Below are 13,820 nucleotides of genomic sequence, written 5' to 3' on the forward strand. Positions count from 1 at the left end.
ATCTTATCTTATCATATCTTATGCTGCCGTCCTTTACAGCAGCAGTACTTTTTTTTACAATGCTGTCTTGTCAATGCCGCAGTAGCTAGCTCTGTAATACAACTGCTAATGAGAAGAAATTAGACCAGGGTGAATTGTATTTGGGCTCTATTATCCCCTTACCCTTATTTAGCACTCGGGATTACAGTGACATATGCACACAACAAGTGTTGGATTTCTAAATGCCAAGCTCTCTTGGCACTTGGGTACTAGGAACAGAAAGAGCACATGATGAAATGTGGGTTCATGTATTATCATGGCACATTGACAACTTGGCCATCTCTAGCACACCCATTGCTCACCATAGACACGCATCTACCTGTTTTATAATTTAAAATGTGGAACTCAAGGAGGCATTTCTCATTTATTAATGGATGCTTAGTTAGCAAGGCGAAATGCTTTCTTTCATTCAACTCCAGTTCCGAGAGGAAGGAGCTAATTCCAGCTGATATTGGGCGAGAGGTGGGGTACACCCTGGACACGTTGCTAGGCTATCACAGGGCAGACACATCGAGACAACCATTCACACTCTCATTCACACCTATGGACAGTTTAGAGTCACTAATTAACACTAAGCTGCATGTCTTTAGAATGTGGGTAAGTGACCAAAATGTTACACTGAACTTTGATGATTTCAAAAACAGTGTGAAAATGTTCAAATTCTAAGACGAAAACACACTTTATTGTCTATTTGACTCTAAATGGGACCAAGATTCGACAAATTAACATTATGCTGTATTGAGGAAACTAACAATTGAGACCATTAACTCAGGTTCAGGAACAGGTGTTAGGAAAGCAAGGGTCCTAGAGTTAGCTGCAGGGGGCGGCAGGGAGATGTCCCTGCCATTGCTCCACCACTGTGAGATTTTCCAGGAATAATTGAACGAAAGATCAAACTGGCTGATGACCCTGCAGCTACCCGCAATGACACCGTCGAAGGTGTGGCAAGCAGCAATGCTTAGCAGGCAGTCACCTTCTACCATCTACAATGTCTGGAACACCAGTGACTACTGTAAATAGGGCAGTTGGCTGCCGTTAAAGACTGGAGGACAGCCAGGAAAGACTGACTGACGGCAGGAAAGACTGCACCAGGATGGAAATTTGAATATTTAGATTGACTACTGTTGACATTATCAACTTTGAATACAAATAAATAACTGTGAATGTATGTCATGTATTCTAACTGTTAATTGATATGAGTAAAATACAAAACAAATATAAACAAAAAACAATGAGCAAGAGGCATGGCTTAAACAAAGGTAGCAGTTTGGTTAGCAGCAGCACTTGTGCATTTTCTGGCCTCATCACTCTGGAATGACCACAATCTGAACCACTTGTGGTTCTGCCTGTTTAGCTAGAAGTTGAAAGAAAAAGGGTTAAAGACCTTAGTGTCACTCCACCCAGAGAGGTGGAGCAGCCTTGCCAGCAGCAGGCTCACAGTCAGCAACAGGTGCAGAGCCCAGAGCATGAGCATCACACAGAGACACACAGAGACACCCAGCAGCAACCCCACAAGTCAAGCAAGGGAGAGGTAAGCCAAAGTCAAATGGCCAAAATCCATCGAAAAAGCGGAATTGATGCATACCATCCTTGAGATATCACTACGAGGCAGCACAATCACCAAGCTATACGTCTTTGGCAGCATTCTTTATGGGGAGGGCAAGGAGAGGTTTGGGTAGTTATTCCAGAGGAAAAACAACCCATGGCAGGTTGGAAGGCGTTAGCAGGAGATTCACAAGCTTCTGAAGGAGAGGAGGCTGCTTAGGAGATCCTGGCGGAAAGTTCTCTGGGACCAGATCAGAAGCAGGCTTGCAACCCTGAGAAAGGCAGAGCTCCTCACACAATAAGTTGTAAAACTCTAGCTGTGAAGCTAGGTGACTAGGCCTTGCCGTGTGGCAGTTTTGGCTGTTGTAAACTGTGTCCATTTAACAGTTAATTTAAAATATATATGATGTGAAAATGAGCAGGTCAAAGGTGAGTATAGTTAGTTGCATATAAGACTGACTCTCTATATAAAGCAGAATTAACATACAACTTTGATTGTAACAAGAATATCACATAAATATATTTAAAACACACATATAAACCAAATCATTAATTACAGTTCAAATCCTTTCTGCTAAAGTCCTTGCCGATTACTTATCTAAGCCCAGTTCCATTACTCACGAATCCAGTTGAAAAGGGGGAGATCCTTTTTAGTGGCAGGCGTGGAAGGAAGGAAATTGAGTTCAATAATTTGCCGTCTTGCAAATTAAGTTGCTGGTTGTCCTTGTTGTTGAATTGGAGCTTTCGCTGGCAGTTGCAATGAACTTTGTGTCCATTAATGCAACTTTGGTGCGCAGAGAAGGTCAGAGTTGCAGTTGTTCAAAATTCCTTAATGACAAGAGATTCCCTTGAAGTCTCAAGCCACAAATGTTAAAGTCCACAAATGAACCCAAGATTCACCTGTGGTAGAATCCCAACAGAGGCATTGCACTTCTGTATGTGGAAGGGAAAATCTTCTTTTCTGTGGTGGCCAAAGGTTTAACTACCTCCTGAACAAATGCTACATTGACACCACCTGTAGGAAGGCAGGCGACCCAGGGTTCACCGGTTGCGTGGAGCAGTCGCCCATGATCTGGGAGCAGATTCAGACAGCCAAACGTGAAAAACAAGATTTCCACGTAGTTTGGCTGGATCTGGAGAACGCCCATGGCTCCGTTCCCCACCAGCTAATCACCTTTACCCTGGAATTCTTCCACATACCACCCATCATCTAGAACCTCATTTCCAACTACTTCAGTAGATTCACTGCTACTCAACAACTGGATGGCACCACCTGGAGAAAGGATTCGCAATGGGTTGCTCCCATCCTCTTCACAATCCCCTTTGAAATTATCCTCTTCGTCAGGAGATGGATGGTTCGAGGGGCGAGAGCAGTCAGGCCAACGACTGCCGGCCCTGCAGAACTACAGTCATGATAAGAAAAAAATATGTTTTGTCATGCTGAATCTATGATTAAAGCATTAGACAATATGACTTGGCAGTGTCTACCTCATCTAATTACACATTTGCTGTTGTGTCCAACATTGTTACATTATTTTTACATCTCTGTTTAAGTAAACTATGATTATATTGGAGATATTAGTGTAATAACTGTTTTGTGCAGAGTTTTAAAATCACCAAACCCTTCTGTCTTCTCTATTTCTTTAGGATAAAGATGATGGCACACCTGGCGATCTGTTGATCAAACAGGCCAGCAACGAGCAGGCCACAGTTCAGGCCACAGATGATTATGCCCAGCGGGTTAGCATCAATGACAAGTTCAGCCTGCTCATCACTCAGGCCTCCCTCAAAGACCAAAAGGAATTCACCTGCATGATGGTGTCAGTCACCAACCTCAAGGAGTACTCCATTTCTGTTTTTGTTTACAGTTAAGTTTAATATTGACACAAAAAACTAAAATTGTGCTTATCATTACAACTTTTGCCTACAGGCCCACCTGCAAGATGCAACACACAGGTTGGGAGTAACATTGATGTTTAATCATTCAGGACTTTGAATGTCTATTGGAGTGATGTACTAAGATGAGTTGGAAAAAGGACACATCCAAACTTCTGTCCCAGCTCAAGGGCAATACTGTTCCATTTTGCCTTGCCCATTCCTGAGACCACTAAAATATGTACATTTCACCGGAGAGTGACACCTGTTCCAAGTTTCACAACTTTTTGAGTATGATAAAGCCTTCAAATAGGCGATTTAATTTGCGCCAAAACAATAATCCTAGCAATTTCAATAGGTCCTTGCACCTTAGTGCTCGGGCTCTAATACAAATCATAGGGATTTCAATAAGGTTCCCAGCACTGCTGGTACTGGGATCGCCGTCGCAATCCCCGTCTCCTCTGCCTTGGACCCCGAATAATTAATGTAAAAATCTGAGTGATTGGGATCTCCGTTGCTTTTCACTGGAGATCCCCACCCCCTGGGGCTTGGATCCCTCATAATGATAATAATAATAATAATAATAATAATAATATGATAAAAGTCTCAGCTGCCATCTTTGCAAATACATGAGATATTGATAAGTTTAATAACCATAGATGTCTGGCTTAGTCGCAAATACGCAAATATGCTCACTGTATAAAAGTGGACTGTGCGTGTGTTTAATCTTTTGTATGTGTTGACGAACAGAGAACATGAAATAACATTAGTTCCTCACCAATCAGCTGGTCTTCCTCTGTATCTTTGTGGTAAAATTAGCTGAGTCTGATCTATTAAAAAAAACAAAAACGCAGAAGCTCAGCCCAAGTATGTGTCAGATTGGGAGTTATCCAGGACTTCATCCTTCACAACCCACACTGTAACCTCTAGCATATGTATGCTCCACATGTAAAAATATTATTATATTTACAAAAAGGAGGCAAATTGTGCTGACCTTCAAACTTTATTGGTGTGTTTGCACTGTGATATAATTAGCGCAATATCAGTTGCAAGTGCAGTGCACTCATTGTGCTATCAGCGGCTGCAATCCATTCTTTGTGACGGTTCCACAGTTTTTAAACATCACTACCCAAGACTACACATACATCACCCCGCTAAAGGTCTTTGCAAAACCAGACATTAAAAGACAAACTACAGACCCTTGCCTACAAAACACTGACTCGATCAGCTCTTGTTGATCAGAACTTCTTCATCCAGGTCGAAACACCCACTCACTATGCTCTTCCTATGAAAAGCACCGGCTCCTCTGCCACTACAGAGCCCAAATTAACAAGATGGACTTTTCTCCTCTGTAGTTCACCATGGAACAAATTACCAAACTCCATCCAATCCAAGTCCTTCTGAAACTTTAAGAAGAGACTAAAGACACACACCTTTACACATTTTTTTTGGATGAAAAAAATGAAGAAAAAAATGATTACCTTCTATTCACTATTTGAACTGTCTGTTTACCCTGTCTGATAGCATCTTTGTCATAAACTTACTCATGTGTTGTCTTCTAACTAGATCTTTGCTTGTGTTGTATGAACTCTCTATCTGTGTTGTCTGTTAGATGAAATTGTAACATTGTGACATCCCAACGTAATGCAAATTCTCCCCACTCTCTTGTGATTTCAAAACTTTGATTGCCTTCTTTTATATTTGCAGAGAAACCCTCTTCAGTTCAGATTATGGACAAGTCTAAAGCACTGCAGAAGGACAAACCAACAACGGTAACGAAAGATTCACTGCAGCCATATGTTTTACTGTTTTGTACAGTGAAATTGTCCCATCACACATATTAAGTATTTTTTTAAGAACCTGTAGTGTTATGTACTAAATATAAATATTTATCCACTCTGGGAACTGCTGTTTTTCTTTTCCATTAAGTTTTAGCATTTCTGTCATATTGTCTATACATGGTCAGAATGTAACATAAAAACTGACATCTCCAAACCATCTTCTTCTTCTTCTGTTGATTTAAAACCGTCTTCTTCTCCTCTTTATTTACGGCTGTTGCCCATGGGTGTTTTTTTTTCGAAACCTCCGTCTGTGCGACAGCTTGGACTGTAACGGGCTACCGGAGTAACTGTAATAATATTATCAAAATATAGTTATGAATGCATTATATTACTGCCAAAATGTAATATATTACCACCAACACTGTTGATTAATTTCTGACTTCTCAGAGAAGCCCTGTGAGTCGGCTCAAATTTGGGTATAAAAACAGCAGTGGAAGCTGTTCAGCTCCTCTGCCAGTCTATTGTTACCTGCAGGGTGGAGGGATGGGCTTCTATAGTTGGTGATGGACTCCATACCCCTCCAAACTAGCCCCTTTCATAGTGTGGTCTCGCAAATGTCCCGCTATTTTGCCTGAAAGATCTGTGCCGACTTTTCACCTTACGTCATTCATAGTGATCCCGCAAGGGGGTGATGATCGTGCCCATTCATAATGCAGTCTGGCTTCGCAGAACAAGGTGGGAGGAGACAATAGTGAAGTGCAACAGAGCAGCAGCAGTGCTGCACAGTGCTAATAGGCGACACAGTTAGCTCTGTAGCAGTACAGTATATATGTGCTGCAGCAGGATGTGTTCAGTGACCATCCATTGTCAGTGGACAATTAACAATGCCGATTTGTTTACCATAAGCGGCGGACGCTGTGCACAGTTAGCGACGGCGACAGCAGTTGTTGTGCCACCAAACAGTGATTTAGCCAGCCACCTAAATTGAACTAAAGGCAAATGAAAATCAAACAAAAGAAAACTGCAACCTTAAAGCAAGCTGCCTCCTCCCAGCCTCGCCCCTCATAGAGAATGGAGCCACTTCTACCTTTCAGCCTCACCTGAATTGACCATACCACCTGGTCAGGTATAGGGTGAGCTAAGCTGACAAAGCACAAGTTAATACTTAATTTAAAACAATACAGGTTATCTACCTAGATCTGTTCCTGTTGACATTACTATATGTATATTTTTTATGGGCCCACCGAACCAGAAGCAACCCAAAATATTACACAAATGTCGTTTACTGCAGAACTATTTTCCCTCCTCTTGTTCATATTGGAAGTGGCCAGCCCCTCCCTGCTGAGGACCTAAACAGGCAAACCTGCATCAGTCAGCTTGATGAAGCTGGTGAGCTGCTAACTAACTCCCCCCACTAAACCCATAAAGAACTACAGGCCTCTGTTATTTATACAAATCAATTAATAATTTTGGTCAGATCTGGCTCAGTTGGTAGAGTGGTCGCCCACCGATTGGAGGGTCGGTGGTTCGATCCCCGACCATGGCAATCTACCTGTCGAAGTATCCTTGAACAAGATACTGAACCCCAAATTGCTCCAGATGCTGCGTTCATCGGTGTGAGAATGAATTCCCAATGGTGGCAGGTGGCACCGTTTAGGGTAGCTTCTGCCACCAGTATGAATGTGTGATGTGTGAAAACGGGCAAGGTAGCCTTTTCACAGTCATATTGGTGTGCTATATTGTTGTATTAGAATCAATTCAAGGCTAAGGGCATAAACAGACATTGTTCAGACAGTGGATACTGATGAAACTATAAAATAAGTTTATCTGACAAGTCCTTCTGCTTTTAGTATGAGTGTGTAAACTTTGTTTTGTTGTTTTTTGTTCCCTTTTCTGTTTTGTTCAGGTGGGAACTTGTGTTGCAGCAGATGCAAACCCTCCAGCTACAATCACATGGGAGAAGAATGGAAAGCCCCTGACAGCCAATGGGAAAGGTAACACATTACACACGGTATGCAGTTACCCAGATACTATCCAACGACTGTTGAGACTGCGCTCATTCGCCCATTCACACACACATTCATACTGGTGGCAGAGGCTACCCTAAACAGTGCCACCTGCCACCGTTGGGAATTCATTCTCACACCAATGAACGCAGCATTGGGAGCAATTTGGAGTTCAGTATCTTGCTCAAGGATACTTCGACAAGTAGCTGCCATGGTCAGGATCAAAGAGCCACAGCCACCCCAGTGAATGATTAGTTAAACTTTAAAGTAATGTATTTAGTATTTATATTTACTGGCTCGGACAGTCACAGTTGGAGTTAACATGAATGTGAAAGATTCATGTTTGTTTTTATTGTATCTGGGAGCAGACAGCGAGCACCTGAAAGTCACAGAACTAACTAACTTCCCATTAAATGTTCTGGTTCAATACAATAAACCCAACTAATCTTGTGTTGCTGCTAAAACAATTAGCTATTTGCAGCACTGTGTGACCTGTTGCTAATACTACACCTGCAGCACTAACTCTGTTGTGTACTGTGTGCTCACACGTGTGTTTCGTTGCAGCCGTTGTGATCACCCCCAGCATGAAGTTGGATCCAGCCTCAGGCCTATCCACCACCTCCTCCACCCTCCAGTATGCAGCGTCCAAGGAGGATGCTGCTGCAGTCTTTGCCTGTGTGTCCAACCATGAGCTTGGCAAACAGGAGACTTACCTGGAACCTTTCACCATTCACTGTAAGTGAAGCACTGTGTAGCACTGCCATCAGGCTCCATAATATCTGTACTACACCTTTTTTGTTGTCTCTGTCCGCATACAGTAGGTTATGAAGAGGGTTTAGTTGTCTCTAGCTGAGGTTCCCAATCCTTTTTTCAGCCAAGGACCCCTTACCCAAGGTTATGATAGTTTGGGATTTTTCATTAGTTTTAGTTTTAATTTCGTTGTGATTTTTTGTTTTCTAATTCGGTTAGTTTTAATGAGTTTTTAGAGTGAGTTTGCTAGTTTGAATTAGTTTTTATTTTTTGGAAAATGCTTAGTTTTAGTTTAGTTTTTTTGTTTGTTTTAGTGTTTGATTAAACAAAGTCACAATAAATGTTGCCTTTATTTCCTTTGTCTGATCCACCTCAGCCCCAATAAGTTTATTAAGTCATAAACCCAGATAGATGAAATAGATTTCATATCCACCAAAAAGGTTTACGTATGATAAAAGTTGACAAAGACGAAAACAAAGGACATTTTCACTATAATTTTAGTTAGTTTTAGTTAGTTTTGTAACAACACATTAAAATTTCAGTTGGTTATCGTTTTTTTTTAAAAACACTCATTTTGATTTTTATTTCAGTTAACGAAAATGTTTTTTCAATTCCAGTTTTCATTATTTCGTTAGTTTTCGTTAACTATAATAACCTTGCCCTTACCGGATAGACAATATACTTGGGACCCCCTCCTACCTGGGGATAATTTGATGTGGCCTACGGGTGCTGGAAATCCTTGAAAACCGTTTCAAAGGTGCATGGATTTTGAATAATGTGCTTAATACTGCTTGAACTTAAGTAGTATGGGATGCCAAGTCTGCTTACAATCTGGTGGCAGATTTTAAAACATTTGTCTCTTCCTTTACTTTGTTTTGTAGAGTGATATCACAAAACATCATTTTGGTTGTCCATAGCACAATAACATCTAATGTATTGTGAAGAGCCCTTCAATTGGACTTTGGAAAAGGTGTAAGGACACTGAAAATCTTATTTATGTGGAAGAACAACACAAGAAAAATATATTAAACACTTCAGGAATTGGAGTCAGGATTCCAACTCAGCAAATCAAAAGGTTTGACACAAATAAGCGGAGCCCAGGGGTCGAAAGTACGTACGCAAACTCACCTCCACATGTATCAAACTGTTCTTACGCCAGGTTCTGATCACCTTTCCTTGATACATCTCAACCAGCTGGAACTGAGCGCACATGCACGAGCCACCAACCACGCCCCGGCTCCTCCCACAAATTAATGCGCAGATGACATGCAAATGACTATAAATCACCGGCATGCCCGCTGATTATCGACAAAACAATGGCAAAGCAACTTACTGCCACTGCAGCGAGGTGGACGTGGTGATCTCTAAGGTGGAGGCAGGAAAAACGTGCTTTTTGTTGCCTCAGGTGTGGGATCAGCAACAAGGTGTCACTGTGGCTGTTAACACAGCTGGATCAGAGACCTGCATCATGGCAGAAGTCCCTCCACACACGCTCCTTCTAAACGCCACCGTTATTGAATATAGTCAGAGCCGTTAGAGCTGCCAGTGCGTAATGCTGCCAAAATCATTTTTATGCATCAGTTTATAAGCCACACTTAACTTGTTGTCCCAATTAAACACATACGGGATCAAATATGCACCACACCTGACTTATTCTGAAAGGATTTCCAACACACTTTTTTTCTCCGAGGAGAGAGATCTGTGCGTCATGGATCACTGTGCACCTGCAGCGTTAACATCTCCATGTTAAACCAAATGGGAAACGGTTGGCGATCGGCACTTTGACACAGGTTATCTGAAAAATGTATGCTCTCCACAATCAGAATCACAAGACCTTTATTGATCTCCGGAGGGAAATTCGGTATATATAAAAATAGTGTAAATAGCAGAATATATAGACTTAAGAAAATATACAATTTTCACATCAAAACATATAGACTTCAACATACTATTATTGCACAAGTAAGCAGCAGTACACAGGTGAAATTTAAAATATGATAATAGATAAAAAAAAACATCTATCCCCTCATATTTAGAATGGTTATTGATGGTGGAAAACGGCATTTTCCCTCCATTTTCTGAGAGCAATAAACTATTAAAATAATGTCAGTTGTGTGTAGTTTGAGTTTAGATATGAAACACGTTTTAAATGGAGCATAAAGACAGTAGTTTTTGCCAAACAAAAGTTTGCGGTGCCACTGCACATTCTCACGGCAAGTTTTTCTCATAAATATATTTATTTCGGTAAAAGATTGGCCTCTTTTATTTCATTGGCTATTTTTATTTAAGATTTTTTTTTATTTAAATGTGCACTTTATGGAGCTCAGATTTTTTTTAAAGTTACTCCTGCTGTTATACAGTATTTATGTTCACTTAAATAAACGGTTTCAATAAAACTGACTGAACATTTGCTGTCACTTTGCGATAAAAAAAATATCGGGATATATATCGTATTTCGATATTCAGCCTAAATATATCGGGATATGACTTTCGGTCCATATCGCCCAGCCCTAGTACAGTTTTGGGATTAAATTCACTTTTACACAATGGTTGTCAATATGAACAGTTGTACACATGCATTTGTCATGATTACATTACTAACGATTAAAAACTAGCAAGTCGAACACAATCACACAACAGGTAAGTCCAGCAACACAAGATGTAGCAAACCAGGTGAAATTACTCACGAGTCCAACAGCAATAAGTCCGGCTTGGCGTCTGTCTGGGGCCTTTTTTTTTTTTTAGTAAGCTCTCCAAAGAGCCAGTCAAAGACTCTTCTTATTTTCCTCCGTAACATTCTCTTCATTTTTGCCATAATGAATGTGATGTCTTGCAGATGTCTGTAAAACCTTGACACACGTTTTCTCTTTTCTCCTTTTTTATACCTTAACTGTCCTTGGAACTTCCAAGATCCATCTGAAAAAGTCAGCCTACAAGTTTTGTCCAAGGGACCCATTGTAGAAGGAGATAATGTGACATTGAAGTGTCATGCTGATGGCAACCCTCCACCCAGCTCCTTCTTCTTCCACATCAAGGTCAGTCAACTCCAACCTCAACCACTGTACTGCTGTCTGCTCTAAAATTATAATTGGCCATTGAGAATGCAGCCATTGCTTTACCATGCAGACTGTGACAGCTACTTATTACTATAAAACAAAATATATACATTCAAGTGTTGCACTTGCCTGCTTATGTGTTATATGGTTTTAAAAACTGTACATACCTCATCAATCTGGTAATCTGGTAAGGTTCATTTCAAATCATTAAAGTGAACCTTTACATTCTTCGAAGAAATGACTCTTGTTTTCTTTATTTCTCATTTCCTGATATTGTATCAGAATGTCAGAATCTAGGAGTACCAATCTCTCCCTCATCCTGCTTTTTTCTCTTTTAACTAGGCCCAGAAAATGCTGGTGGAAAATTCGGACACATACACTTTGAATGGCATCAGCCGAGAGGCTGGGGGTGAATACAAGTGCTCCCTAGCTGCTGATGAGAAAATGGAGGCCTCCCGAACAATCGTTGTTAACTGTGAGTACTGTTGTCCTTTGCCTCGAGCTGTTCCCCCAAAAGCCCCGCATGCTTTTTCTGCCTTGATTAAACAATATAATATTCCTAAATATAACAAAAACTTTGAGAGCCCAGCCCGGCAAGAAGGCAGATCATGGAGTGCCAGCTCAGAGGAGGAGAGCTAATTTGAAATTTCTGAGATTGTGAGTGATCAGAAGCGGTTGGGGTGGACAATGAACTTATGTTTCCCTCCTACCATCCACCCCATATAAAAAAAATATTTTTTTGTTTTGTTTTTTCATTTTTATATGTTTTAATGCCCTTTTTGCCATTGAGAAAATCAGGGGTTCTCATGACAAAACACAAAATATGCAATATTTTCAAAAATAAGGTGCAAAGGGGAATAGTTGGGGTGAGGTTATTACAGCCTTGACTAGGTCAATAATTGAAAACTCCTTTATATCAATCCCAACACACCAAGACCATTTTTATGGTGTTCAGCTTTTTCATTACCATGCATTTTGCAAGGTAAGAGAACCAATGAAACTGTATGTGATTTAGCTCTACATCAGACCTAAAACCTATTTTCCATGTATTTTGAAGGGAGAGGCTTAGATTTATTAGGTATTCACGGGGAAAGCATTATATTATGTCAGGATTACAGTGTATCAAAAATATGTGTTTATAATGGGAGTCAATGGGATCAAACGGGCCTTAAGGGTCAAAGTGTGAGTGTTATGTGTATCTCCTATTCTACACACCTTGCAAAAGGGGAATTTTTGAATTTTTAAAATTATAATAAAAAACAAACCCTGGCCAAGTTCCATACAATTAGCATTTAAACTGACTGATATATTGAGAATCAAAAACATAAAATTAGCTGAATGTACACGTTTGGTCCCTAAGGTGCCTCGAGGGTTAATGAAGGAACCTGTCACCTTGTGCAACAATATGACTTGCTGGTGTTTCTAAAAGTTGTGAACAGCGATGGATTTCTGTGGCAGAGGAAGACGATGAATCAGGCTTTAATGTACACATTCATCTCTACACCTCTACATTCATTGTTGCTTTGGGTGTGCCTATGGCATTTATTGACAACAAGATTTATGAAAGTGGATCTTGTGACATTAGCATGTGATGAGAGGCAGACAGCTGATATAACTCAACAGAACCATCCTTTTTCTTTCCTTGTTTTCTCAGACATCGACCTGAGTCTTACTCCCACTGGGAAGATTGTGAAGGTAGTAGGGGACACCTTGCCTGTGAAAATGGAGAAGAGCACCTCAGGTGACGCTGATGTGTCATGGACTAAGGTAATGGTGCTACGGTTGGATCGTTGATCAGAGAGAAGTGAAAAGTGTAACATTTAGAAGCAAATGAAAGTAAAGCTTAGTTACTTACTATGACCAGTGGTTGTAATGGGGACTGTATTCCCACTAATATGAGAAATAAAGGGGTTAAATGAAAGTGATATTTTGTGTCATACATTTACTGGCTGTCCTTGCTAGGGCCAACAAAGAGCTGGATAAATGAAGATGGCCCTGGATGCATGTTATGCTACATTTTCTTTACAATACTGACTGGTTTTGGTTTTCAGAATGGAAGGGCAGTGAAGGAGCCAGAGTTTGGCAACTTGACCTATGCTGATGCAGGATTCTATGACTGTGAAGTTTCCATGGCAGGCCTCATTAAACGTCAAAGCTTTGAACTGGTTGTAGAAGGTAAGTAAGCATGTGTGTGTTGGATCAACACCTCTGATGGCTAAAATGAGAGAACACTAAATATGTTTTAAGTCCAATCCTGACTGGACACCCATTTTGGAAGCGTTTTTGAAGGATCAAACAGGATTCAGTTCTATTCAATGTGTTAATCCCCGATGAAGGCATGAGATGCAGATCTCACTGAGACCCCTGGGGTTTTTTTACTTGTCGATTCAACAGCATGATCAGCCTCACTTTGGACCAAATGAAAATAACAAACAATGTAAAAGTCTTTCTTAGTGACAGACAGACTCTCATAATCTGTACTGTTTTTTTTTTTTACTTAAATAATATCCATAATAAATCTGAATGGGGGAAAAAAGATTCTAGAGCGATCTTTCTTTTCATTTATTATAAATGTAGAAAGACGTTTGTGGTCTTTTTGTTGTTCAGACCCACAACATAACAAATTTTAGCTACATGGCGAATCAGAAGATAAGTAAAATATAAAACTTGTGGTGACACACTTGAGTTTAATCTGTGATTTGACAGTGCCTCTGATGGCTAAAATGAGAGAACACTAAATATGTTTTGAGTCCAATCCTGACTGGACA

The 13,820-nt window shown here is 40.5% G+C and overlaps 1 protein-coding gene across 1 annotated transcript in view; it reads left to right on the top strand.

Annotated features, from left to right (window-relative positions):
• LOC131986177 (CD166 antigen homolog) overlaps window positions 1–13,820 on the top strand; it is a 54,315-nt gene that overhangs the window by 17,568 nt on the left and 22,927 nt on the right. Inside the window, exons 3-10 of the mRNA XM_059351008.1 lie at window positions 3,232–3,451; window positions 5,167–5,231; window positions 7,147–7,234; window positions 7,811–7,981; window positions 10,907–11,031; window positions 11,395–11,527; window positions 12,707–12,819; window positions 13,104–13,227. Coding sequence (XP_059206991.1) covers window positions 3,232–3,451; window positions 5,167–5,231; window positions 7,147–7,234; window positions 7,811–7,981; window positions 10,907–11,031; window positions 11,395–11,527; window positions 12,707–12,819; window positions 13,104–13,227 — 1,039 coding nt within the window. The remainder of the gene's footprint in view (window positions 1–3,231; window positions 3,452–5,166; window positions 5,232–7,146; window positions 7,235–7,810; window positions 7,982–10,906; window positions 11,032–11,394; window positions 11,528–12,706; window positions 12,820–13,103; window positions 13,228–13,820) is intronic.

Source organism: Centropristis striata, chromosome 15, assembly GCF_030273125.1.
Source record: "Centropristis striata isolate RG_2023a ecotype Rhode Island chromosome 15, C.striata_1.0, whole genome shotgun sequence".
Taxonomy (NCBI): Eukaryota; Metazoa; Chordata; class Actinopteri; order Perciformes; family Serranidae; genus Centropristis; species Centropristis striata.